This window comes from Narcine bancroftii, chromosome 10 (assembly GCF_036971445.1).
Source record: "Narcine bancroftii isolate sNarBan1 chromosome 10, sNarBan1.hap1, whole genome shotgun sequence".
Classification (NCBI taxonomy): domain Eukaryota; kingdom Metazoa; phylum Chordata; class Chondrichthyes; order Torpediniformes; family Narcinidae; genus Narcine; species Narcine bancroftii.
Genome location: NC_091478.1, coordinates 35,383,189 through 35,407,264, shown reverse-complemented (window position 1 = coordinate 35,407,264; position 24,076 = coordinate 35,383,189). Strand labels below are relative to the sequence as shown.

General features: G+C 38.6%; 1 protein-coding gene across 8 annotated transcripts in view; it reads left to right on the top strand.

The window, feature by feature from the left end:
• Positions 1-24,076, top strand: part of ptenb (phosphatase and tensin homolog B) — a 133,970-nt gene that overhangs the window by 98,690 nt on the left and 11,204 nt on the right. For 7 of the 8 annotated variants that reach the window (XM_069900640.1, XM_069900645.1, XM_069900641.1 and 4 more), the window contains 2 exons: positions 2,246-2,461; positions 13,360-16,916. In XM_069900640.1, coding sequence (XP_069756741.1) covers positions 2,246-2,461; positions 13,360-13,545 — 402 coding nt within the window. In that variant the 3' untranslated portion in view covers positions 13,546-16,916. Of the gene's footprint in view, positions 1-2,245; positions 2,462-13,359; positions 16,917-24,076 lie in introns of those variants that run through there. The other variant, XR_011345540.1, reaches the window with a different exon arrangement.

Below are 24,076 nucleotides of genomic sequence, written 5' to 3'. Positions count from 1 at the left end.
GAGATGTCCAGACCACAATCAGTGGTGATTGGTAAGAACATGAGGAAATCCAGGAGCCAATTACACAGTGGGGTGTTGAATCCCAGGCCTTGGAGTTTGCTGATCAAATTTGAAATGAAAATGTGTTGAATCCTGAATTGTAGATGATAAAAAGCCTCCTGATATATGCCTCTACACCAATTAACCTGTACACCTTTCAAACCTGGGAGGAAACCCACAAGTCATGGGAAGAATGTACAAATTCCTTACAAACACTGCCAGATTTGAACCTAGATTGCTGGCACTGGAATAACATTATGCTAACTGTCCCAGTTGGTCTGTATTTAATTGCTCATTTTGAGAATACTTAATATTCTTTAGACTTTAAGATTAACATTGGTTCCCTGAACTCGAGTATATTTGCATTTGTGCAAGCTTTTTTAAAGTAGCTTGTAGCAATGATGCATGCACCCTGGATATTATAGAGAGAATTGTCATGTGTAACTTGGATTGTCCAGTCTACAATGTAAATTATAGATTGTTGTTCTTGAATTCAGTCAAGAACAATGAGATTTATTTATTGCAGTCCTGCTGTCCTAAAATGACTTGGTACCTTTCAAAGAACTTTGTACTTTATATAGTAAAATTGCAAGTGTGTTACTTGTGTATTGTTCTGTAGTTTTGTTGCATGTAACAGAGGAAGTCTTTGCCCATGGGATAATTTTGTAAATTGATAACTAATCAGTGCAAACAATCAAATTATTAAAAAGTAATCTGGATTTTAATTGTTTTTTGGAAACTATTGGTTCTTTTTTAAAATCTAAGGCCGTTTTTGCTCTCTGACCATGAAAAAGTGATTTGTCAATAGGAAAGAGGACTTCATTTTATTCTTGTTCATGGTTTCACTTGCTGTCACTGAATTGTTATTTCTCCTCAAGCACCGGTGTTTGAGGTAGCCATGGATTTGTATGCCCACCTCTGATTTGAATGCCAGCAGGCCATTGAATTGAGAGGTTCACTCTTCAGAATCTTTTCTCCACTCCCCCAATCCCCATATTCTCCAGTGTGCTGTTTTCAGTTGGAGCTGCAAAATAACAATTGGGAATAGCATCATAGATACAGTTCTCTTCCCCAACCTTGTTCCACAAAGGTTTACTTTTAACACTCCTGCCATGTTTTTACTGACATCAGTTAATTGGGCAAAAAGTGGGAATTAAGTTTCACTGACAGTAAATTTACTGAGCTATTGGAAAAATATTTGGGTATTTTTCTTTATTTCACTGACACACAGAAACCCTGAATTTACCGGTTCTTGTGTTAAAATGATGAAAAATAGTGGGACAGATAGTTGCACCACCTCCTGTTGCTTTTTCTCTCCTCTAGGACATGCAGCATCCTATGCCATCTTCAGCCAGGTCTGTATGAGCATCTTGTATGTATAAGTTCTTAATTAATTACAGTACAGGCAATCCCCAGGTTATGAAAGAGTTCCGTTACCTAGGCCTGTCTATAAACTGAATTTGTTCACAAGGTGGAACAAGTACTTACGGTTCTTATTTAGCGTTCGTGAAGTATTGGGGCATAATGCACATGCACCAATTGGGGGTACAATGTGCATTATGCGCCGATATACGCGCGTGCGAATTTGGGAACAATTATGTGCATGCATGAATTGGGGAACAGCCCGTTTGTAAGTGCGAGTTGTTCGTAACCAAGACGTTCGTAACCTGGGGACTGATTGTATCTCCAAAAAATACCATTTTGAAATTGTTTAGTTTATGTTCAGTTTCAGTTATTGTTCCTCATAGCCGTGTGCATTTTCCTTTGGTGTCTTTCCTCTGCATAGTAAGAAAAATATTCAGACATCCAGAAGAGGGTAAAGACTGCTTGGCAGCTGGAATTCATTAATCTTTATATTTCTCAACATTTCTAGAATCTGAAATTACTGTTGAAAGCATCAGTTAATATCTCTGAAATTTGCGCTAGAATTTTTTTACAGCTTGTGCTGAAACAAGTTCTTAAAATATTAAAAATAAGTGCCTCTGGTGTCATTTCTATCTTAAATAGAAATCAGTTATGGTTTTCTGCTCAAACCCTGCCTCCTAACCTTTCAAAGAACAAGGTAGATTCAGTGCTGGTTTATTTCATAATTGCATACGATAAAACGTTGGTTTCACAGTCGGCAAACGTATGGTTTAAGTGAAGCTCTTTTTTAGTGAAGCTCATTTTCATGTTTGCTGACAAAAAAAAATCTTTCTTTCTTCAGGATAAAATGTTCCATTTCTGGATAAATACATTCTTCATCCCACAACCAAATGAGAACTTAGATAAAGTAGAAAATGGCAGCGTAGTTTCAGACAAGGATGATGATGGTTGGCGTACAGATAATGACAAGGAATATCTGGCTCTCACATTAACTAAAAATGAACTTGACAAAGCAAATAAAGACAAGGCCAACAGATACTTCTCACCGAATTTCAAGGTTGGTAATGTTTCTCCTCCATATAAAATGGGAAATAATAAATGTTATAACATTATACTTGTTGCTTTTTCCCAGTACACACAGAATTATTTTATACTTGATCTTCAGAGCTTGTACCCTGTTATGTTTACCAGCTTTATGGTGATGAATTAAATATGATATTTCTTAATTTACAGAATTTTATTGGAGCTTAATATTTCATCTCAGCAACTTGCATATTAAAAAAATTTGAATACCTCTGGGATACCTTTAGCTCAATCAAGACCAGTTGAAACAAATTTTGAGAGTTGTTTGTGAATTTGTTTTAAAATTGTTGCTGTTTATTATTGGTGAGGCCACTTGCTGCTGCTTCACTGGCACCTCTTCTAACAATCACATCATGTTAACTAAGGAAGGTTAATTGTGGCATTGAACATTTAAATACATTCCCCAAAGTTATTAAAGTTGCAGGTTCATGGAATTGAAGGATAGAATTTATCCTCATTGGCTTTGTGTAAATGCACACATATGTAACACCTGAGCATTATGCCCTCCTTTCAAAATTTGGTTCCAATCATTTTAAACAAGGACCAGTTTTGGAGCACAGAAAATCTGAAATATTCTTGTGTGCATAGCAAAAATTTAAAAGAGCTTTCTGATTAGTCACAGTCCTCTATAGTTCCTGATTTTTCTTCTCAATCCTGTGGAAAACAGTATAAAATTTGCTTCCATTGTTTCCTACTGTTGACTCCAGATCCTAATTGCTTCCTACTGTTGACTCCAGATCCTAATTGTTTCCTACTGTTGACTCCAGATCCTAATTTCTTGCCCAAAGCTTCACTTGTCCTTCTTTGATTTTTCAATTCATTGCTCTTTTGTGCCAATTATATTAAACTTTTGCATTTGTCAAGCACTGAGAATAGTATATTCAAAGCTCCACAATTAAACAAAATCTGAATTTTAAATAAAACCAAGTTCCCCTGTTTCATGGGAATTCAAATTGCAGATGCAACTGTTGTCACATAGAAAATTCCAATATAGCAATATGATTCATCATTTAAAATATAAGTGTTAACTTTGTATCCTGATTTTTATTGAACAGAATCTTAATCATGCAAGAAATGTTCACTTAAAGCCTGCTTAAGATTTTTTTTCCCCCTGTGGTTGAGTCAGAATTACCACTTATTGGTAGCGCAAAAAAAAAACCTCAACATACCCTAGTAAACAAATTAAGAATCTAAACTGTGCAAAAATCAATAAAGTGCACAAGTAAGAGTCCTTAAATGAGTCCCTGCTTGAGTTTATTGTTGAGGAGTCTGATGGTGGAGGGGGCAGCAACTGTTCCCAAACCTGGTAGTGCGAGTCTTGTGGCACTTGTACCTCTTTCCTGATGGTAGCAGCGAGAACAGAGTGTGTGCTGGTTGGTGGGGATCCTTGATGATTGCTGCTGCTCTCCAATGGCAGCGTTCCCTGTAGAAGTTGTTGATGGTGGAGAGGGTTTTACGTGTGATGTCCTGGGCTGCATTTACTTTTCAGAGCTTTGCGCTCAGGAGTATGATGTCCCCATACCAAACCGTGATGCAGCCGGTCACACTTTCCACCACACAACTGTAGAAATTTCCCAGGGTTTTTGATGTCGTAACAAATCTCTGCCAACTTCTGAGGATGTAGAGGCACTGACGTGTTTTCTTCATAATGTGTGTATTGTCTAGGAAAGATCCTTCAAGATAGAGACACTCAAGAACTTAAATTTAGTCACCCTCTCTATCTGATTTCCCCAATCATCTCTGGATTGTATACCTCTGGTTTTCCATTCCTGAAGTCAACAATCAACTCCTTAGTTTTGGTGAAATTGAGTGTGAGGTTGTTACTGGTGCACCATTCAGCCAAGTTTTTAAATCTCCCTCTTGTATGCTAACTCATCATCCCTTATATAAACCACTACCGTGGTCTCATCAGCAAATTTGTGGATGGTGGTATTGTTGTACTGAGCTACACAGTCATAGGTGTTTTACAAGAAGAGCAGGCCCGTGGTGCTCCGGTACTGATGGAGTTTGTGTGATGTTCTTGCCAATCCTCACGGATTGTGCTCCAGTCATGAGGAAATCCAGGATCCAATTACCCAGTGGGGTATTGAGTCCCAGGTCTTGGACTTTGCTGATCAGTTTTGACGGGATGATGGTGTAAAATGCTGAACTGTATTCGATAAGGAGCAGCTTTGCTGTCCAAGTGTTCCAGTGCTTTGTGTAGAGCCAGTTGTCACATTTGTAGCCCGAAATGTGAAGTTAATAAAACATTAAACACAAGTTTATCAGGTAAACTTCTCCGTTGTCTTTATTTTCCGGTTTCCTTTTGTTCTCCTGCTTGTGTTCTTATCTCTCTCTCATACCACGTGACTTCTGGTATATCTCATACATATTCATTATCATGACATCCCTCCTTTAATCAGAAATAAACTTTACCTTCACTTATCAATATCCCTCGGAAACATACAAACATCGTAACTAATGGTAATGCTATGACTCACCTACATAAAATTTACTTCCTACAGCACTCATACATGCACTTTATGATATAAGATTAAAATACTGTCCCAAAGTTCTTATTAAAACTATGGCACAAAGTCTTCGTATCGTTTGGGCACTTTCCGGTTTCGTTTCGGCCTGCCTGCGATATTGTCGTCGCTTCTCGGTTGTTCACTCTCGGCGTCGGACATACTGCTCACCATGGCTTCGGGTGTTTCTGGCGCTCTAGTCACTTCATCAGGAGTGCTGGTAACTGCCTCTGGAACATCATCAGGTCTCTCAGTTTCAGCATCTCGTATTGGCCTTTCAACCTCTTCGCTCGATGTATCTCTGGACTGGTACCTTTTTACACTTGATACATTTCTCTTATACAGGACTCCAGTCGGAGACTTGACTGTCACCATACTGCCACTTCTGGATACGACAGTATAGGGTTGATGGTAATAAGGTGTGTCTAGCTTACCACCAGTTTCATGCCTCACTAGAACATTATCTCCTGGCATGATGTCTGAGTACTTGGCTCCACGTTTCGAATCTGTGTACAGCTTTGCTGCACCTTTCTTTTCAGCATCGTGGTCCCTCATCTCCTGATCATCTCGGATTTCCTTTATTTCTGGCATTTTTGTGCGGATTTTTCTCCCAAAAAATGCTTCTGCAGGACTTTTTCCAGTGGTTGCATGAGGCGTTGCTCGATAGACAGCCACATAAGATAGCAATGCTTCTCGCCAATTTTGTCCTTCTGCGTGTGCAATTCTCAATCGTTTTTCAATGGACTGATTTTGTCTCTCTACTTCTCCATTGGCTTGCGGCCATTTCAGAGTTACTTTATGATGGTGGATACCTGTGGTCCTCATGTATTCCGTAAATGTCTCTGAAATGAATTGTGGACCATTGTCAGAGTATAATGTAACAGGTAATCCATATCTTGCGAATATCTCTGCTAATGCTTGTATTGTTTTTTTCAGTGGTTGTGGACTTCAACACCACGTACTCATAGTATCTGCTGTAATAATCTATCACTACCATAATTGATTCACCCGTCGGTAAAGATCCTAGAAAATCAACAGCTACGTCGATCCATGGTCCTGTCGGAAGTTGCGTACTCCGGATCGGTTCTGGCGGATTACTCCTACTTGTGATTTGACATCCGTGACAAGTTTTAACAAATCTCTCGGCGTCTTTATCACAACTTGGCCACCATACCTTGGTCCTGAGGTTTTGCTTGGTACCAACAATGCCTAGGTGTCCTTCATGCGCTAAGGATACAATCTTCGGTCTCAATCTTTGCGGAATCACCAATCTGCAACCTCTCAATACACACTGTCCGATGCAAAAAAGTTCGTATCTAATGGGAATGTAATCCTTGTGAGTACACTTGTCCCATTGTCCACTCTGTATGCATTCTCTTACTTCCTTGAGTTCTGGATCACGTTCGGATTCTCTCTCGACCTCCTTCGTAGTCACAGCTTTCGGTGTCGCCTGAATAGCTACGAAGCGTACAAAGCTCTCTGTTTCTGTTCCCAATTCTGACTTGGATTGTGGACCTCCATCCTTCACCAATCTGGACAGCGGATCTGCAATGTTTGCTTTCCCTGCAATGTGGATTACTTTATATTTGTAGGGTTGTAGTCTGAGTACCCATCTCTCTATTCTGGCACATGGTTTGGATGGATCTAGGTGCATAGATCACCTCTAATGGCTTATGATCTGTGATGAGTTCAAATTCAATGCCGTATAAATATGCATGGAACCTCTCACAGGCCCATACAAGTCCGAGTGCTTCTTTCTCTGTCTGAGAGTATCTTCTTTCCACATCTGATAACGATCTGCTGGCATAGGTAATGATTCTTGGTCCTCCATCATGCATCTGGACCAACACGGCTCCTAAACCAACCGGGCTGGCATCCGCTATGACTTTGGTTGATGCCGCCGGATCGTAATAACCAAGAGTTTTTGCATCTGTCAGGCTTTGCTTCAGCGCTGTGAACGTTTTCTTTTGCTCCGATCCAAAATGAAAAGGTACACCTTTCCTGGTTAGTTTCCTTAGTGGTTCTGCCACTGTAGCAAAATTAGGAATGAACTTTGCACAAAAATTGACCAATCCTAGGAAATTCCTCACCTCTGTTGCGTTCTGAGGTGCACGTGCCTCTTCAATAGCTTTCACCTTGGCCTCTGCAGGGTTTAGTCCTTTCCTTGTAAGTCTGTGTCCCATGAAGTCCATTTCTGACACACCGAACTGGCACTTGTTTCCATTCACGGTAAGGCCTGCCTCCTGTATTCTAGATAGTACATGCCTCAACCGTTTGTCATGCTCTTCCTTCGTTGGTGCATGGACTATGATGTCGTCAGAAATGTTGGCAACTCCAGGAATGCCTTGAATCACTCGATGGATTTCATACTGGTAGATCTCCGAAGCTGCATTAATTCCAAATGATAGTCTCTTGTAACGATACAATCCACAGTGGGTCACAAATGTTGTCACATCTCGGGATCCTGGATCCAGCTCTAATTGATGATAGCCCCATTTCAGATCAATTTTTGAGAATACCTTGCTGGTAGTTAGTTCTTGAAGTATTTCTTCCACTGTTGGTATAGGATGTCGTTCTCTAATTATAGCTTCATTGGCCATTCTCATGTCAACACATAGTCTTATGTCACCCTTTTGTTTGGGCACAATCACTACTGGACTGACCCATTGTGTCGAATGTTCCACCGGTTCAATAATGTCTTGTTCGATCAATTCTTTAATTTTGTCTTCGACTTCCCCACGAAGTCCAAACGGAGTTCGGCGCATTGGTTGTGCCTTGGGTTTGACCGTTTCATCTACCGCTAGCTTCAATTGTCGACCTTTCAGCTTTCCTACTCCTTGGAAGACTGCGGGGAATTCTTGCTTCATATCCTCGTATGACTGAATTGAATTGACACAAGCTCCAATATGAAGTATTGCCAGGTCTTGCGCTGTGCTTCTACTCAGCAATGGTTCTCCCCTCTCTTCTATGACCATAAACTCTGCTTCGGTGTACTTATCTCCAGCTTCAACAGTTGCAGTAAAACATCCAATGGTCTGCAATGGCTTTGTTGCTGTGTATGGATACAGTTTCTTGGAACACTTCTTTGAGGTACAGATGATCTTCTTCCTTTTCAACTTCTCCCATAAATGTCGATCAATCACATTACTGTCACTGCCTGAGTCTACAATGACCTGCACTGTCACTCCACCAATGATCACTGGGACCTTCTCATGATGTACATCATTCAACGTAAGTTGGTAACAACTCTGTTCCTCCTGGGTATCATCATCGTCACCGTCTATCTGGCGAATGGTATCTTTCTTTCCAGGATACTTTCCTTTCCCCCAGGCTTTGCCTTTGGAAGTTGTACTCTTCCTCTTCTGGTCTGCATTGGACTTGCTTTTGCACTTCTTTGCAAAGTGGTCCTTGCCTCCACACTTTTTGCAAACTTTGCCTTTGGCCGGGCAATATGGATCTTTTCCAAAGTGACCTCGGTTTCCACATCGATAACACTCCACGTCCTGTGTCGGCGTATATCTTGGCTGATTATGGCGATGTGAGAGCCTCTTAATTTGCTGGCTTGAGTTGTCTTTCAGGGACATGGTATGAAATTGCCCTTCAACAACCTCTAATGCAGCAGCAATGGTTAAAGCATCGGTGAGTTCCAACTCACTCCCTCTTTCCAGTAGACGTCTTCTGAGTTTATCTGATCTGCAGTGCTGTACGACTTGATCCAGTAATTGGTTGTCCAAATCAGCTGGCATGTAATTGCATCCAACAGCTAGCTGGCGTAGTCTCGTCACGTACTGAGCAATTGTCTGGCCATCTTCTTGTCTCGTTCTCCGAAACAAATGGCGTTGAAATGTAGCATTTGGTGTCACTACATAGTGTGCATTTAATGCATCTACCGCTTTCCGGTACTCATCCTTTCTTCCAGTATTCAAAAGTGTCTTAAATTTTTCCCGAACTGAGGGTCCTGCAGTGAAAAGAAGTAACGCCCTTCTCTGCGCTTTTTGTTCAACAGTACCGGTATCTAGAAATAGGCCACGACTGTCGGCGTAGGATTCAAATTCTTCCAGCCATGCCTTCCACTTCACACTTACAGTGCTTGCATCACCAGTCGGGTCAAAATGAGCAATTCTACTATGTGTTAGAAAGTCACAGTTTGCACCAGCCATGAGGAAATATTTCAGCCCCAAAAGTACTGAGTCACAGAGAAAATTCTTATCACCTTGAAGTTGTCTGCAATCCTCTGTAATCTTGTTTAGTCTTTAATTTTCTTCAAGCTTCTTTCATCCTCGTCGCCACTGTCACATTTGTGGCCCGAAATGTGAAGTTAATAAAACATTAAACACAAGTTTATCAGGTAAACTTCTCCGTTGTCTTTATTTTCCGGTTTCCTTTTGTTCTCCTGCTTGTGTTCTTATCTCTCTCTCATACCACGTGACTTCCGGTACATCTCATACATATTCATTATCATGACACCAGTGAGATGCCTAATGAAATGGCAAAATATATTAATGTATCTAGATTGAACCAAGACATTCTCCATACACATATTTTAAAAGCGCTGCAACTCTTGTTGAGTCCTGTTAGTTAGAGTGCACACAACTTTCAGAGGTCATTTAATAAAGTAGAAGTATTTTAGAAAATTTAAGGCAAATGCAACAGCTATTTCAAAGTTGAATGGTAAGGAGGAAAAAATTCAAGATAAATTGGTGTTTCTTTTTTTGTGTGGGCTTAATGGTCAACTTTTGATCTATATAGATATAGGTTACTTGGTCGTGTATACGGGGAGCACAATCTAGAAATGTTATTGATGACATAAGAATCTTGGGAAAATGCTTGGAAGGCTACAAAAGGCATTCAGAATAAAGTTTACCACACTAAAGTAAATGCATGAACTCGATTGTGTGACAAACCATCTGGGAAAAAAATAAAAGAAAATGAACAAATGATAATGAAACACTGCAAATACTAGAAAATCTGAAATAAAAACAAATGTTATAAACACAGATCATACAGCTATGCAAAGTGCAAAAGTTTTTTCTTGAGGTCAAAGACTCTTTGTAAGAGAAGTTTATTTCTCTTTTCGCACAGGCTCACTGACACTAATTGTTTCTAGCATTTTTTTTTTGTTTTAAAGTGTTTCTGAGCTGAATATACATCCACCAAAAACAAGGAAATCTGCAGATTCTGGGGTCTCATGCAATACAAAAAAGTGCTGGAGAAACTCAGCAGGTCACGCAACATCCATAGGAAGTAACGGTTTAAGGCTTGAGACCTTCGTGGGGAAACGTTGATGACCTTTTACTTCCTATGGATGATTTGTGATTTGCTGAGTATTTCCAGTACTTTAGTGTATGCATCCTTGAAAACATTCTACTTCCACTTCCATAATATTCCCTGTCTTATTTATTGGCCTGCTGAAATCTTGTTCATGCTTTTATTATCTCAGAACTTTTAGGTCCAGTATTGCTCTGTCTACTTGCCCAACCAATTGTGAAAGGAACCAATAGTCATGTATGTTAGGTTTGGATCTGGTTTACCTACCTCCATACATTTAGGAGTTTATCGGCTCAGGCTGCTGTCCCATTTCAACTTGGTTTCTTCTCAAAAAGTAAGATTGGCTGTCTGCTGAGCTAAGAAATGGATGGTGGCTTGACCCAGGATGGGGTTTTATTGAAGTGCTAGTTTCAAGATTGGCAGGCTATGATACTTAGCAAGAAAGTGAATATTGTGAAGAATTCCAATTGACTAGGTGGTTACATCAGCCCAAGATTGGAGATGAGACGAGAGTGATGCCCTTGATATCAAGGTAGTCTTTAACTGTGGCATCCAGGAATCCCAGTAAAATAGAAGTCAACAGGCTTTAAGAGGAAAGCACTCCAGTGGTTGCATTGGTTTGGCTGTTCTAATAGCAGATCCAAAACCTGCGAACTCCACCATCAAGAAGGAAAATAGCAGGCAAGCGAATGGAAATACTTTTGTCTTCAAACTTGCCCACAAGTTGCATACCTGATTTAGAAAAAAAAACAGCCACCCTTGTTCGCCTGAATCTAAATGCAAGAAATCCCTTCCAAAGACCACTGTTGGAATACCTTCACCAAAAGTACTTCAGTGGTCCAAAACAGCAGCTTGCATTTTATCTTAAAGGCAATTAATTAAGGATGAACAATAAATGATAAATAAAATAAAATAAAATAAAACATATTGGTCAAGTATATTACCAAATCTATTTTTTGTTGATTTTAAAATTTGTGAGAAATTTAGTCCCCTTTTTAATTAATGGTGTTGCACCATCATTTTTCCCTTGTAGCAGTTCACTACTAATTTTATTATATTTGATCACTTTTTATCTCCATGTTTAGGATTACCTTTGGTTTAATTCATTTGCATATTGTGATGGAATAATGAAGAGGATCATTAATTTCCCTGCTGAGTGTTTTGTTCCTGTGTGAAAAGTTTGGTGTTTGGCATGTTTAGTGAAAAACTCCGATCGAAACTCCGATCCATGTGAAAGAGAGGAAAAACTATGCAACTCAATTTAATAACAAATTTTAAGTGCCATTTGTTTATTCTTTTTGACAATTCTTCGAGGAATAAGAAATTTGTAACTCTAAAATTTTTAAAAAAAATGTCTTAAATGCCATAATTTTTGGTTTACAATTTTGTGGAAGAATTAGCATATTGTTAAGTCATTGCATATGCTGGTGTATATATTTTTCATTGTGTATTGTGAAATGCAATGAAGGTTAAGTCAATAGAATACATTCAAAGGAATCCAGAACTTTATGACATTAAAATAAGTTGATCAAATTAAGTCAAGGTATATCTGTACAAAACAGTTAGAATATGCAGTGGATTGCCTGAAGAGTTGATGAAGCCAAATTGCAGAGTTTTGGGCCACTCAGAAATAAGGATATCATACTGAATTGTTCTGTATCAGAAACTGTTAAAATAAAATAGCACGGAGGTCTAATTCATTTCTGATACAACTGTTAGTCCCTTTACAGCATAAAAAGGGTCATTTTCCATGCCAGCTAAGTTGCCCACCTGAGGAAGTCACATTTGCCTGTATTTAGCCCATAACCCTCCTAAATATTTCCTATCCATGAACCTGTAAATATTTTTTAAACGCTGAAATTGTATTATTTCCTTTGGCAAGTCATACCACATACCTTCCTTCTTCTGTGTATGGTGGGGTGGGGTGGGGGGGGGGGGGGAGAGGAATGTGGAAAGCTCCTCATTTCCAGAGGGAACTCCAGATTCAGCCCCTCCTTGTGACAGAAGACTTCCAGACTTGGTAACACCTTTCTACACCTTTTTCAACTTAATGACATCCTTCTTATCGTTATAGCTGCGTGACCAGAACTGTTCATAGAACTCTAGTGATAGTTCTCTGGTATCAGCATCCCGTATTTGTTCAGATAATAGGCTTTTTATTTCTTTATACCATTATCTGACTTGGTAGCTGGGATGCCACAAAGGCTACTTTCCTTGGAGATGTGCATATTGTGTACATGTGTGTGGAGAATACCAGTTTTAAGCACAAATTTGGTTTTGTATTTTGTACGGTGGAAAGTGATTGCAAATTAATTGTTTCATGGATACATTTTGTTACCACACCTCTACTCTTGATCTCCCTTATCAAGTTGGAATGTTTCTTTTAAAGCAAGATTGGAAATGTTTAAAAAGGCAGAAGAATAATAAAAGCAAATTGTTTATTGATAAAACTGGACAATTTTTTTCAAAAGATTTGCTTCCTGAAAAAAAATTGGGAATACAAAGATCATTTCACATTTGCTGTATCACAAGGACACTTTTATTGAATGTTGTATTTTTAATTGAATAATGATGCTTGCACATTGCATTAGTTCAACTGACCTAAACATGTTTTGCAGCTAATTTTAGTTTATACTCAACATCTGTGGCCTCTTGTGTCAGTGTCCAACAATCATTGACCAGTATTGATGGATTCCAGTTGCTTTTCTATTGTCACAATGTCCTGGTGAACCTTTCACTAGGTTTGTCACCAGATCAGCAGGGAAGAAGTCCAAGTACAAATGCAGAAAATGAACTTTCAGTGATCATCTTGCTCTTCATGGTTTTGGATGCTTGAAGCATGTTAAAAGTATGACAGGAAATCTCAAAAATAGGTTATATCTAAAAAAGAAATGATACATGATGGGATTTTTTCAAGATTATTTTCGTGATCAGCCGCCCAAAAATCCATAAAATACATCCAAAAGTGTTCAGGAAGAAAAATCTTCATTGTCCAATGTAATTTCTATCAAAATTTCTGAATATCAAAATTAGCTCAGTGTAAGTTAATGTGAAGTAATTTTAATGATTGATTATTTTGTATCCTTGTGCAATGCAGGTGAAGCTGTTATTCACAAAAACTGTAGAGGAACGACAACATCCCATGGGCAACAGTTCAACCACAGTAACACCAGATGTTAGTGATAATGAACCAGAGGACTATAGATACTCAGATACCACTGACTCTGACCCAGAGAATGAACCTTTTGATGAAGATCAGCATACGCAGATAACAAAAGTCTGAAATATTTTTATGGAAAAATTAAAACTGCAAGAAAAAGGAAACACACTTGAATAAACTGAAAGCAAGTACCTTTTTAATGGCAATAGGACAATGTGTCAAGTAAAATGCTACACCAATTATAGGAACAATGATCTTTTCCTGACCAACGTCGTTTAGCCCCATACACCTGCATCCGCGAGGTTTTGACACTGTTGTCCAATGAAAAATGATTGCGTAGATATGTATATACACGTTGTGTCAAATAACACATAAAAGCGCAATCAGGAATAAAAGGCACTTTCCCATTTAATTCCAGTTTTATAAAAAGTGGAGACAGATCTGGTGTGGACGTAGGAAATTTTTTTCCATTTGTGTTATGTTGCCAACAGTAGGTGCTCACTTACCTGTACAAAGGTTTAAGCCCCTGCCTCTTTCAATCCATTTAACAGCAGATCAGTCTGTTATCAGCCAGGAGGATTTTGGAAATGGTTTGCATAAAATGCATGTTTTTTTTTTGGTGAAAAGGGGATTAAAGAGGATGAATAGAAAGGAAAAAAAAAATCCATAGTCTGGTTCCAGTACCACCGACAGCTTTTTGCATCTTGATGCAAGGCATTTAAACCTGGCAAATTGTGTAATTGGCTGCTCTACTGGTGCTTGCTTTTTGTGCTTTTAAAGCACACTGGTGCTCGAAAAGGCAGCTGGATTAAGAAATTCTTTCTGGGAGGAGGCTTGAACCTTGGACAAAAAGAACTGCTGGTCCACAGATGTACAGATGGTGGAGTCGATGTAGGGCAAATTTTCAAGTTTTTTCCTTCCTTTTCTAAGGGATGTCTCAAGATAGAGTCCCTTGGTAAAATGGCTCAATTTTATAAATGTGGCAGCATGCCCGCTCAAAGTATGACAGTTAATGTAAAAAAGAGAATTTTACAATGATTTAATAAGTTAGCTAGAATTATTTTAATTGGTGCTGCTCTATGATGTCCTGTGTAACCAAGGCCAGTGCTTGAAGTTGATCACTCTTTTGTTAGTACTGTTTTGGACTTTAAGTCAGTATCTGTATAACTTCATTACGTTTGTGTAGTTCTAGCTGTTTTATTCCTTCTGGCAAGATGCCTTCTTTCTCCACATCTCATATTGGCATATGATCCATGGTAAGGACAAAATTTGGATTGGGAGTATGCGGCATGTCGGGTGGCACATGTCATGTACATAATGTTGTGTGGAAGTAAACAGAAATTGTAGCCAATGTTTCAACAGGAAAAAAAATGATCTTGGCAAAGTCACAAAGTTTTAACATGAAAATTAAGGGGTTTTGTATTCATATTCTAGGAAGCTGTTGAGACGTTCCTCATCTGTAACAGCATGAAATGAAGTCGCTTGTGACTTAGTTAAAGTGTTAAACCGGTAGTTGTCGTCATTTCCTGTAATTGTCAAAAAATAGAACTGCATACTCCCATGAGGCCCAGCCACATGGAGTTGGATAGACATGGTAAAAGTCTGATGTGAGATTTCTTTTATGTTCTCTTTTAAAGGACAGAGATCAAGACTGTTTCAGCTGGGAAACCTGTATTTTGCTTGAGGGTTAATGCATTAAATAGTACCTGTTATTTTCTTTACTTCAGCACAAAATTTATTATGCTTGGCCATTTGGTGATGGACAACTACAATTACAAACATTGTGTCCAGCTTGGACTGGAAGTAACTTCCCAAAACATTTAGTGTTGGTTAGTGTCTAGATGTTTCAGTTCTGGTGTCTGTTTTGCTATAAACCACAAATCTTTTCAATCTTTATTTGTAGTGGTGCTTTAAAACTGTCTAAAAGCTAATGTGAAGAGCATGAGTTTTGCAGTGAAAGAGAAATGGACAAATATAGCTCAAGAGGGAAGGAATGCAGGTTTAGAGATCAAATTACAAGCTTCTGTTGACAGTTTTCTTTTATTGGTGGAGCTTTCCTTAATTTTTGTTTTTCCCACCCTTCAAAATCTGTTCCTTTCTTTTAGCTAATAACTGAACATTTGAGACATGCCACTTTTGAAGAGTTTCCTTATGTATATCATTCATAAAGAAGTTTACCAGTTATCTAAATCTTATTTTTATATTGATAAAAGAAAATTTTGACAACCAGGAGCAGGCAATAAAAGCCGGTTTGTAAAAGGTGCACAAAAACAAGTGAAGGAAAACTTTCCTGCCTTACATGCCTTGGAAATACTTAGCTTGGCTTCAGGCAAAGTATTTATACAGCTTTATTTTCCCTTTAACATTAGGGGGCAAAGAGACGGCCCTTTCATCTTCAGAACACTGAAAATTAAATTCTCAGTGTCACTTGGAATGCTAAGGAGCCGGGGTAAGAGCAGCTGCATATTGTACTGGGCTTTAGCACTGTAAGAATTTTTTTTCATTTTCTGTTGAAAATAGAGGGTGTATCGGGGTCCATAAACAACTTTTCCAAACCTTCCAAAGGCTTGCATGCTGATGGTGGAAAAGGTGGCAATAGTATGTTTTCATATTCTTGTATTGATACCATCCTTGTAGAGTCAGACATGTGTTACTTTGAAAGTTGTCCAGTCTCTTTATTTATGACAGTATTCATAATTAGTCTGGTAAATACATTCTGCAGATTATCTCTCTTGAGTTTCCAGACTATATGCTTAATAAAAATCAATTCTTTGGATGTGCAGCAGCTTAATGTCTGAAATTGTTTGTTGACAGCATCACTGTAAAGGAATTTATTTGGCCATCTTTAGTCATCTGTAGCCCCACTGAATTATATTTGCCACAGTAAATCATAAAAGGGCAGTTGCATGGGTAGCCTCAGGGGTCCTGCACTGTGGCACAAGGTATGGGCCAAGTGGATTTCACAGGCAACATCAAATATCCAAGTTTCAGCTTTAAAATATTCATAAGGTGCCAGTGTGAAAGTCCATTTCATTAGTAATACCTGATTTGTGCAATATGTTTAACAAAGCCTGTGGTTGCCACGAAGTGCCTCTTGTTTACTTAAAATACTGTTCAAAATTTTGTCATCATGCATGCAGATGGAAAAGATGGAACTGTGCACTATAAAGGGGCTTCACTGCAGTGTAGGACAAAGCTGCCTGTTGCTCTGCCTGTTCAGATTTGGATTTTGTTTCTCATAGATGTATACAAAAATATATTTTCGGCTTGTAAAACAGCCTTTTCCATTTCAGCCTGTTAAAGATACTATTGTGCTGTGCAGCTATTTGCTCTGTGTGTAATGCTATGCACTGAGAATACACAAAAGGTAAACCAATAAATGTAAATTGTACAGGTTATTGATGCCTCATAACATCCAATGTCCATTTGTTATTGTATGTGTTGTTAACAGCCCTTTATCTTACTGTTATAAACTCCACTTAAAACCGATTAAAGTCTCATTCTTCTCATTGGGCAATAGTTATAGTATTTAACTTTAAATATTCCTTTTTGAATGGTGTTGTTTTCATTGTTTTTATTTGCTCAATGTACAATTTGTAGGAGAAAATACAAAAGGCCTCCAGTTTTTAAGGTTGCCTTTTCCGAGATTTGTGGATGGCAGATAAATGTGATGGGTATAAGTAAAAATGCCACTGTATCCTATCACTTGTATTTCCACCATTTTAACAAGATTTGTTTTTACCTTTACATTCTTGTTTTTACCAACAAGAAAATGCATGTGTTTTGGAATTATTTTCCTACCCAGAGGTCCATTTAATGTACTAGTTTCTATGCATGAAATATGATTTTCTATTGCTCCTCAATCTTCTCGTGTTTGCCAGTTTGAAATTTATGATGTGTTTTTAACTTGGTAAATTCTGATTTAACAAGAATTGGAATTTTGAACTTGCCTTGCCACAACTACTTAATACTCTTGAATGTTTCTCCAGATTGCTTCACAGCTGAAAAATCCAGGTGTTTTGACTCTTCCTGCATTAATATTTGGTTCTTGTGCACTTGAAGCCATTGTATGTTTCATTTTTGCATTATTTCCAGAATTTAAAAGATTAAAAAGAAAGGAGCAAAGAGTACATTGTGTGGGCACTGAACATCTGCAAGGAAACATAGGATAGGGCAGTGGGCAGTAATGGAATCTGTTTCTTTAAAGAAAAGTATGTAGTTAACTACTTTAGTAAGAGTTAAAATAAAATGCCTATTGTTTAAAGAGATCTTAGAATGTTACTGTTTAGAGGAATCTGGGTGTGCATTGTAAAATATAGAAAATTGATGTGTAGGTGCAGAAAGTCATTTAGAATGCAATAGAAGCTTGTCCTTGATTGCAAGAAGAATGGGCATTGAAAAATGTTGCTTCAGTTGTACAAGGGTTCTGAAGACCACACTGAAATATCACGTAGGGTTTTGGTTCTTGGATAGTCCCTTGGGAATGAAGCAGGGTTCTGGGTTCTGAGATGGCTAATGAGGTCAGTGCAGGAAATGCAAGCTCTTCCATGGATGGAGCAGGTTGTAGCTGACTGGGTGGTTTAGTTGCATAATTTGTGACATGGAGCACTTTTTCTTTCCCCTAGGAGAGGGGACACGGGTGGGGCACAACAGAATCCGGAGAAGTTGATGGCGTTGCCAACTGGTTGGAGAGTGCCCACAGATTGGAGAAGCAGCACTTGCTGTTGTACCTGGGCACTCTCCAACCAAATGGCAATAATACCAACTTCTCCAGTTTCCAATGGACCCCTTTCCTCCAGCACCCCCCCCCCCACCACCTTCCCCTCCCATTCAGAGAGTTGCCCCTTCCCCCATCACTTCTCAGCTTTGCTCTTCTGCTGTCGTTCTCATATCCACTGATTGAGCTCTTGTCTGTCCATGGCCTCCGGTATTATCCCATTAAGACCACAGGTAAATTAGAGGAACAGCACATGATTTTCCTTCTAGGCATTCTCCAGCCAGAGATAATTAACATAGACTTTTCCGGTTTCTGCTAAACTGCTATTCCCCCCCCCCCACTTCCCTTTCCTCTGTCTGCTCTCCACCCCATTCCCTCTCACCAAGCCATCCCTCCTCCCCTTCACCTTTTACCTTCTGTCTTTGCAACCACGCCTGCCCCTTACCCTTTTATTCAGATGCCTGCTGATATTTTCCCATACTTTGATGAGCTCAAGCCCAGAATGTCAGTTATATATCTTTAGTTTTGCTATATAAAGGACACAGTTTGACCTGCTGAGTTTCTCCAGCATTGTGTTTTTAACTGTTCTGAGTTGCCAGGGGCAGAGGCAACCTGATTAATGGAAGGATTGCAGCAACCATATCGAACCCTGAGGACCACTGCCACACAGCTGGTCAAAGCTGAGGAACATTCTGAAAAGTATCAAGAATTTAATGGCTATCTGTCCAACGTACACAAGCCCTGGGTAGATGATGTGAATAAAGCTCTCCATGTCACAAATTACGCAACCAAATTGCTGCATCTGTGGAAGACACTGCATTTCTTGTACTGACTTCATTGATCTTCTCAGATCCAAAACTAAGGAGCTGATGGTTGACTTCATTTACCTTCTCAGATCCAAAACTAAGGAGCTGATGGTTGACTACAGGAAAGGAAAACCAGAGGTATACAATCCAGTGATCATTGGGGGGATCAGAGATGGAGAGGGAGAACAAATTTAAGTTCGTGGCTGTTACAATCTCGGAGGATCTTTCCAGGACTCAACGGACCAATGGCATTGTGAAAAAAGCATGTCAGCACCTCCATTTCCTCAGGAGTTTGCAGAGGTTTGGTATGACATCAGAAACCCTGGCAAGTTTCTACAGGTGTGGTAGAAACTGCTACCTGCTGCATCACAGTCTGGTATGGAAACACCAATACCCCGAGTATAAAGTAATCCAAGAGTGGATACAGCTCAGGATATCACAGGCAAAACCCTCCTCACTATTGAGCACATCTACAGGGAATGCTGCCGTGGGAGAGCAGCAGCAATCATCAAAGACCATCACCACTTAGCACTCGCTCTGTTCTCGTTGCTGCCATCAGGAAAAAGGTATAGTGCCACAAGACTCACACCACCTGGTTCAGGAACCGCTGCTACCCCTCCACCATCAGACTCCTCAACGTTAAACTCGATCAGGGACTGATTTAAGGACTCTTGTGCACTTTATTGATTTTCTTTTTGTCCTCTCTATCACACAGTCAGTTTGTTTACAGTTCTTTGTTTACATGTTTTGCACTGTGTACAGTTTATTTTTTGCACTGCCAATTAGTGGTAATTTTGCCGTGCCTGCAGGAAAAAGGAATCTCAGGGTTGTATGTGGTGGCATGCATGTACTCTTGAAATAAATCAGAATCTGCGATCCGGAAATCTGGAAAGGGAATCAGTCGACTTCAATCCCAGGGACTGCTCAAGAACCAAAACCCAATGTGATGTGTCAGTTGTGGTTTTGTCAATCCTTTGGGCAGTAAAAATGTTATCAGGGCTACATTTCTATTGCTTTTTAAATTACTTTCTGCACCTGCCCATCAAGTTTGTTCTACAATGCACACATAGATCTCAATCTACAGTAACATTCAGGTGCCTCTATTTAAATAAAAAGCTGCTTTTCGTTATTCTTCCTATGAAAGATTCCATTACCAATTTTCTGCCATTCACCTCTCCTGTGTTTTCGTGCAGATGTTTAGCGTCCACACAATGTACTTTTGCTCCTTTTCAGCGTCAGCACATTTAGCCCCATCGTTACTACATATTGTAACTAATCGACCCTGGAGCTTATTCATCTGATTTCCCCATATAAGTTAAAACAGTTGAAGTCAGAGGTTGATGTATTGAAATCTTACAATGGCAGGGTTGGATAACCCTAGCCCTTTGCTTCGACAGATGCTGCATGGCTTGCTGAGTTTATCCAGCACTTTTGTGTGCAAACTTATTGACAAATCTCTGGCTTTCCAATTCATCATCATTATTTGTGCTTTGCTTCTCAAAGCTCATTTGTTCCTTTACATTAGAAGCTAGTAATTCTGAGCTTTGCAGCATGACTACTTCCTCATCTCACAAGTTCCCATAATTCCCTTTCAGGTTTCTTAGCTATTTGCACACTTTGACTTGCATTTTTTTTAAGATTTTTTTGTTGAAGTTTGCAATAATACAAAAATTAAACACTACAAATATATATTGAAATACAAATGACAAGAAAAAGAAAAGAACCTTGTTAATTCAAAACCCCTACAAGATTGGAAAAAAAAACTAACGTGTGGGTATCAAGTGATGACACCCTGGAAACAGACTGTCATCACTTAACATAAGCTTATTAAAACTTTAGGTTGTGGTGATGGTCCATGAAGGGCCCCATGTCTTTTAGAAATTAGCATTTGAATATTTAATGGCATAGTTTTATCTTTCCATTTCATCAAAATTGCACGTCTGGCTATCAAAGTAAAAGATAAAATTTGGTTTTGAGTTGAAGTCAATAAAACGTCATCATCTTGAAATGATTCAGAAAGAGCAATTAAAGGGCAAGGTTCCAATTTAACCATGAGAATCACTGATAATGTTTGAAAAATACCTTTCCAAAATTTTTTTAAGCTAGGGCAAGTCCAAAACATGTGAATCAAATAAGCCTCAGCAATTTTACATTTGTCACATACAGCGTTTATATCAGAATAAAAACGATATAATTGAACTTTAGACGTGTTTTCTATGGTCCATTTTAAGTTGCAATAAGCAATGTCCATGCACAAAGGGAGGTCGTATTAATCAGGTTACAAATGGAATCCCAAACCTCAGAGAATGAAAGATTCACTGTTTTTGTCAGGAAAGTTTTTCCACTCGATTTAATCAAGTTAAATTATTATTATCAAGATGGTCACTTTCACTGGTCATATTAATTCTATTAAAATGAATATTTAACCTAAATTTTTATACCTCTTTCAATCCCTACCAATTTTCATCCCAAAATCTTTTTTTGATTCACTTGACTTCCTTATATTTTCTGACGTATGGCATCCTCACGGATAAAGCTCATCTTCAAAAAGTTAAAAGGAATGGTGGATTGGGAATTCCTAATTTTAGATTATATTATTGGGCGGTCATTATTCTTAAGTTAATCCTTTTGTTACATTTTGATAATTTGGTCGAACACCCTTCATGGGTAGAAATGAAATGAAATTTTACAAATACTTTTATTGGCAATTTTAGAGTCCTTTTTATCTTCCTCATACGTTAACTGATAGTTCAATATTTAAACATAGTTTGAGAATATGGACACAATTTAGAAAGTTTTTTGTATTTAAGAACTTTTCTCTTGCTAGCTTTTTCAACCTTCTTTGCAAGATACTGCCTTTAATAACTGGCACAGATTGCATATTAAATATTTTAAAGACCTTTTTATTTGTAACAATTTTGCTTCCTTTGAACAATTGGAGGTAAAACTGAATTTACCAAACATTTTTTTTAGATATTTGTAAGGTGGGCATTTTGTTCCCGAGGCAAATATTCTTGATTTACTTTTTGATTTACAATTTTTTCATGTAGGTTCAATATCTCTTATTATAACAATTTACTTGATTTAAGAAATCAACAAGATTTTGCATGCTAATCAATGGAGATGTGTTAAAACGGTGTAAATCTAGCTGATGTGGATTCACGAGGATCAAAAGTTCAAGAGAGAGACTTGCATTTCAAGTATGCCTGGTAATTTTTCATGTAGGATTCTCATTTTTTGGCAAATTTTATCATAAGCTTTGCTATCACTTCAAAGCAGGTATCAGTTAGCCTGTTATCCTTTTCAATGCTTTGTTTGCTGGTGCTTTCAAGATTCTTCTAAGTGTTCCTCAATCTTGGTTTACATTCCATTACTTTTGTCGGTTACTGATGCCTGACCAGTGGTAGTTGCCTTGGTCTTTTTTGAATTGGGGGTTGCTTTTGACACCCAGGTATTTGTCTTAATGATCAATGGCAGTTCTGGGATAAATGCTACGGGAGTTGTTTTCTGGAACTAGTCATTATTCACTTTAAAGTTATGCTGGAAATGCATAATACAAGGTGATTCATAAGAATAGAGCAGTGACATTTTTGCAGGACAACAGTTCCTATTGACAGTTAACAAGCAGCTCAATATTTTTAATAATAAAACCATATTAACTACGTATTAATTTTTGATCTATTAAGATTTGATCTATATGTTCAACCTTGTTGAAGTGCTTTACTATTTAATTAATTTTCAGATTCCTCCACTCCATGGACCATTATAACCTGTATCTGAAGATTTACAATTATCCAGCTACTATTTCTCTCTGTAAACAATATTTTACTTTGGATTCTTGAGTTACTGTTACTGTGCCATGCCTCTCTAGCCTGTGAACATGGGCTTGCCCAAGCAGAATTCTGAACATGTTACACACTTGATGTTTTACAAAGTTGTGCCTTTTTCCATCTCCCAAACCTCTTGTTCTCTTGAACATAACTATTTTATAAATTATGTGCAATTTCAAGGAGCAGTTGAAGCCATGATGTGATCATTCACCCATGATGAGGTTTATGGGGTATCATTATTTTCATACCTTGTACATACTTTCCATTATCAAATTGGATGTAAGGTTTCAGTTAGTTTTCAAGTGTACTATGATATAATGTTTGCGTACATTAAATTTACTAATCTTTTTCCATTGGGTTGGTTCAAATTTCCCATGACTGTGTGGCTCGGCACAATTCCAATGCTATCTATAAATTTGCCAATGTTATCGCCCTCGTCAGCGGAATCACATGGTAATGAGGAAGCGTACAGGAGGGAGATGGATCAGCTCATTGAGTGGTGTCACAACAGGAACCTTGCACTCAACATTAGCAAAGCCAGGTAGTTGATCGTGGACTTCAGGAGGAAATTAGGAGTACAAGAAACAGTCCTCATCGAGGGGTCAGCAGTGGAGAGGTTCAAGAACTTCAAATTTCTGGGTGTCAGCATCTCAGAGGCTCCAGGACAGATCCTCCATGTTGATGCCATCTCAAAGGCTCGCCAATGGCTATACTTTGTGGAAATTCAGTATGGCACTGAAGACTCTCAAACTTCCACAGGTGTACCGTGGAGAGCATTCTGGCTGCATCACTGCCAGTGCTAAGAACAAAAAAGAACTCCAGAGGATTGTTAACTCGACCTGCAACATCATGAGCACCAGGCCATTGAGGACAACTACAAGTGGAGGTGTCTTAAGAAATCAGCCCACCACCAAGCCCAGGCCCTCTTCACTCTCCTACCATCAGGGAAAAAGATGTAGGAGTCCGAAGACGAGCACCCAGGGGCACAAGGACAACTTCTTCCCCCTCTGCCACCAGATTCCTGAATGAACAATGAATCACAGACATTGCCTTACTTCGACTTTTTTTTGTAAGGTGGTTGATATAAATGGCATAACAATAAATTCTGATTCTAATCAAAGTTGGAACATTATTTTTCAGAAATACCACAAGCTTGAAGTATTTATTTGGTATAATTGGTCTTATTTTTGGACAATCTGTCTTCTACTGATATGATTTGACCAGTAATTAAGCAAAAAAAAAAATTACTTCTCTTTCTAGTACTGTCAAGGCAGAGTTAAGAGCTTTTGAATTGCATTTTT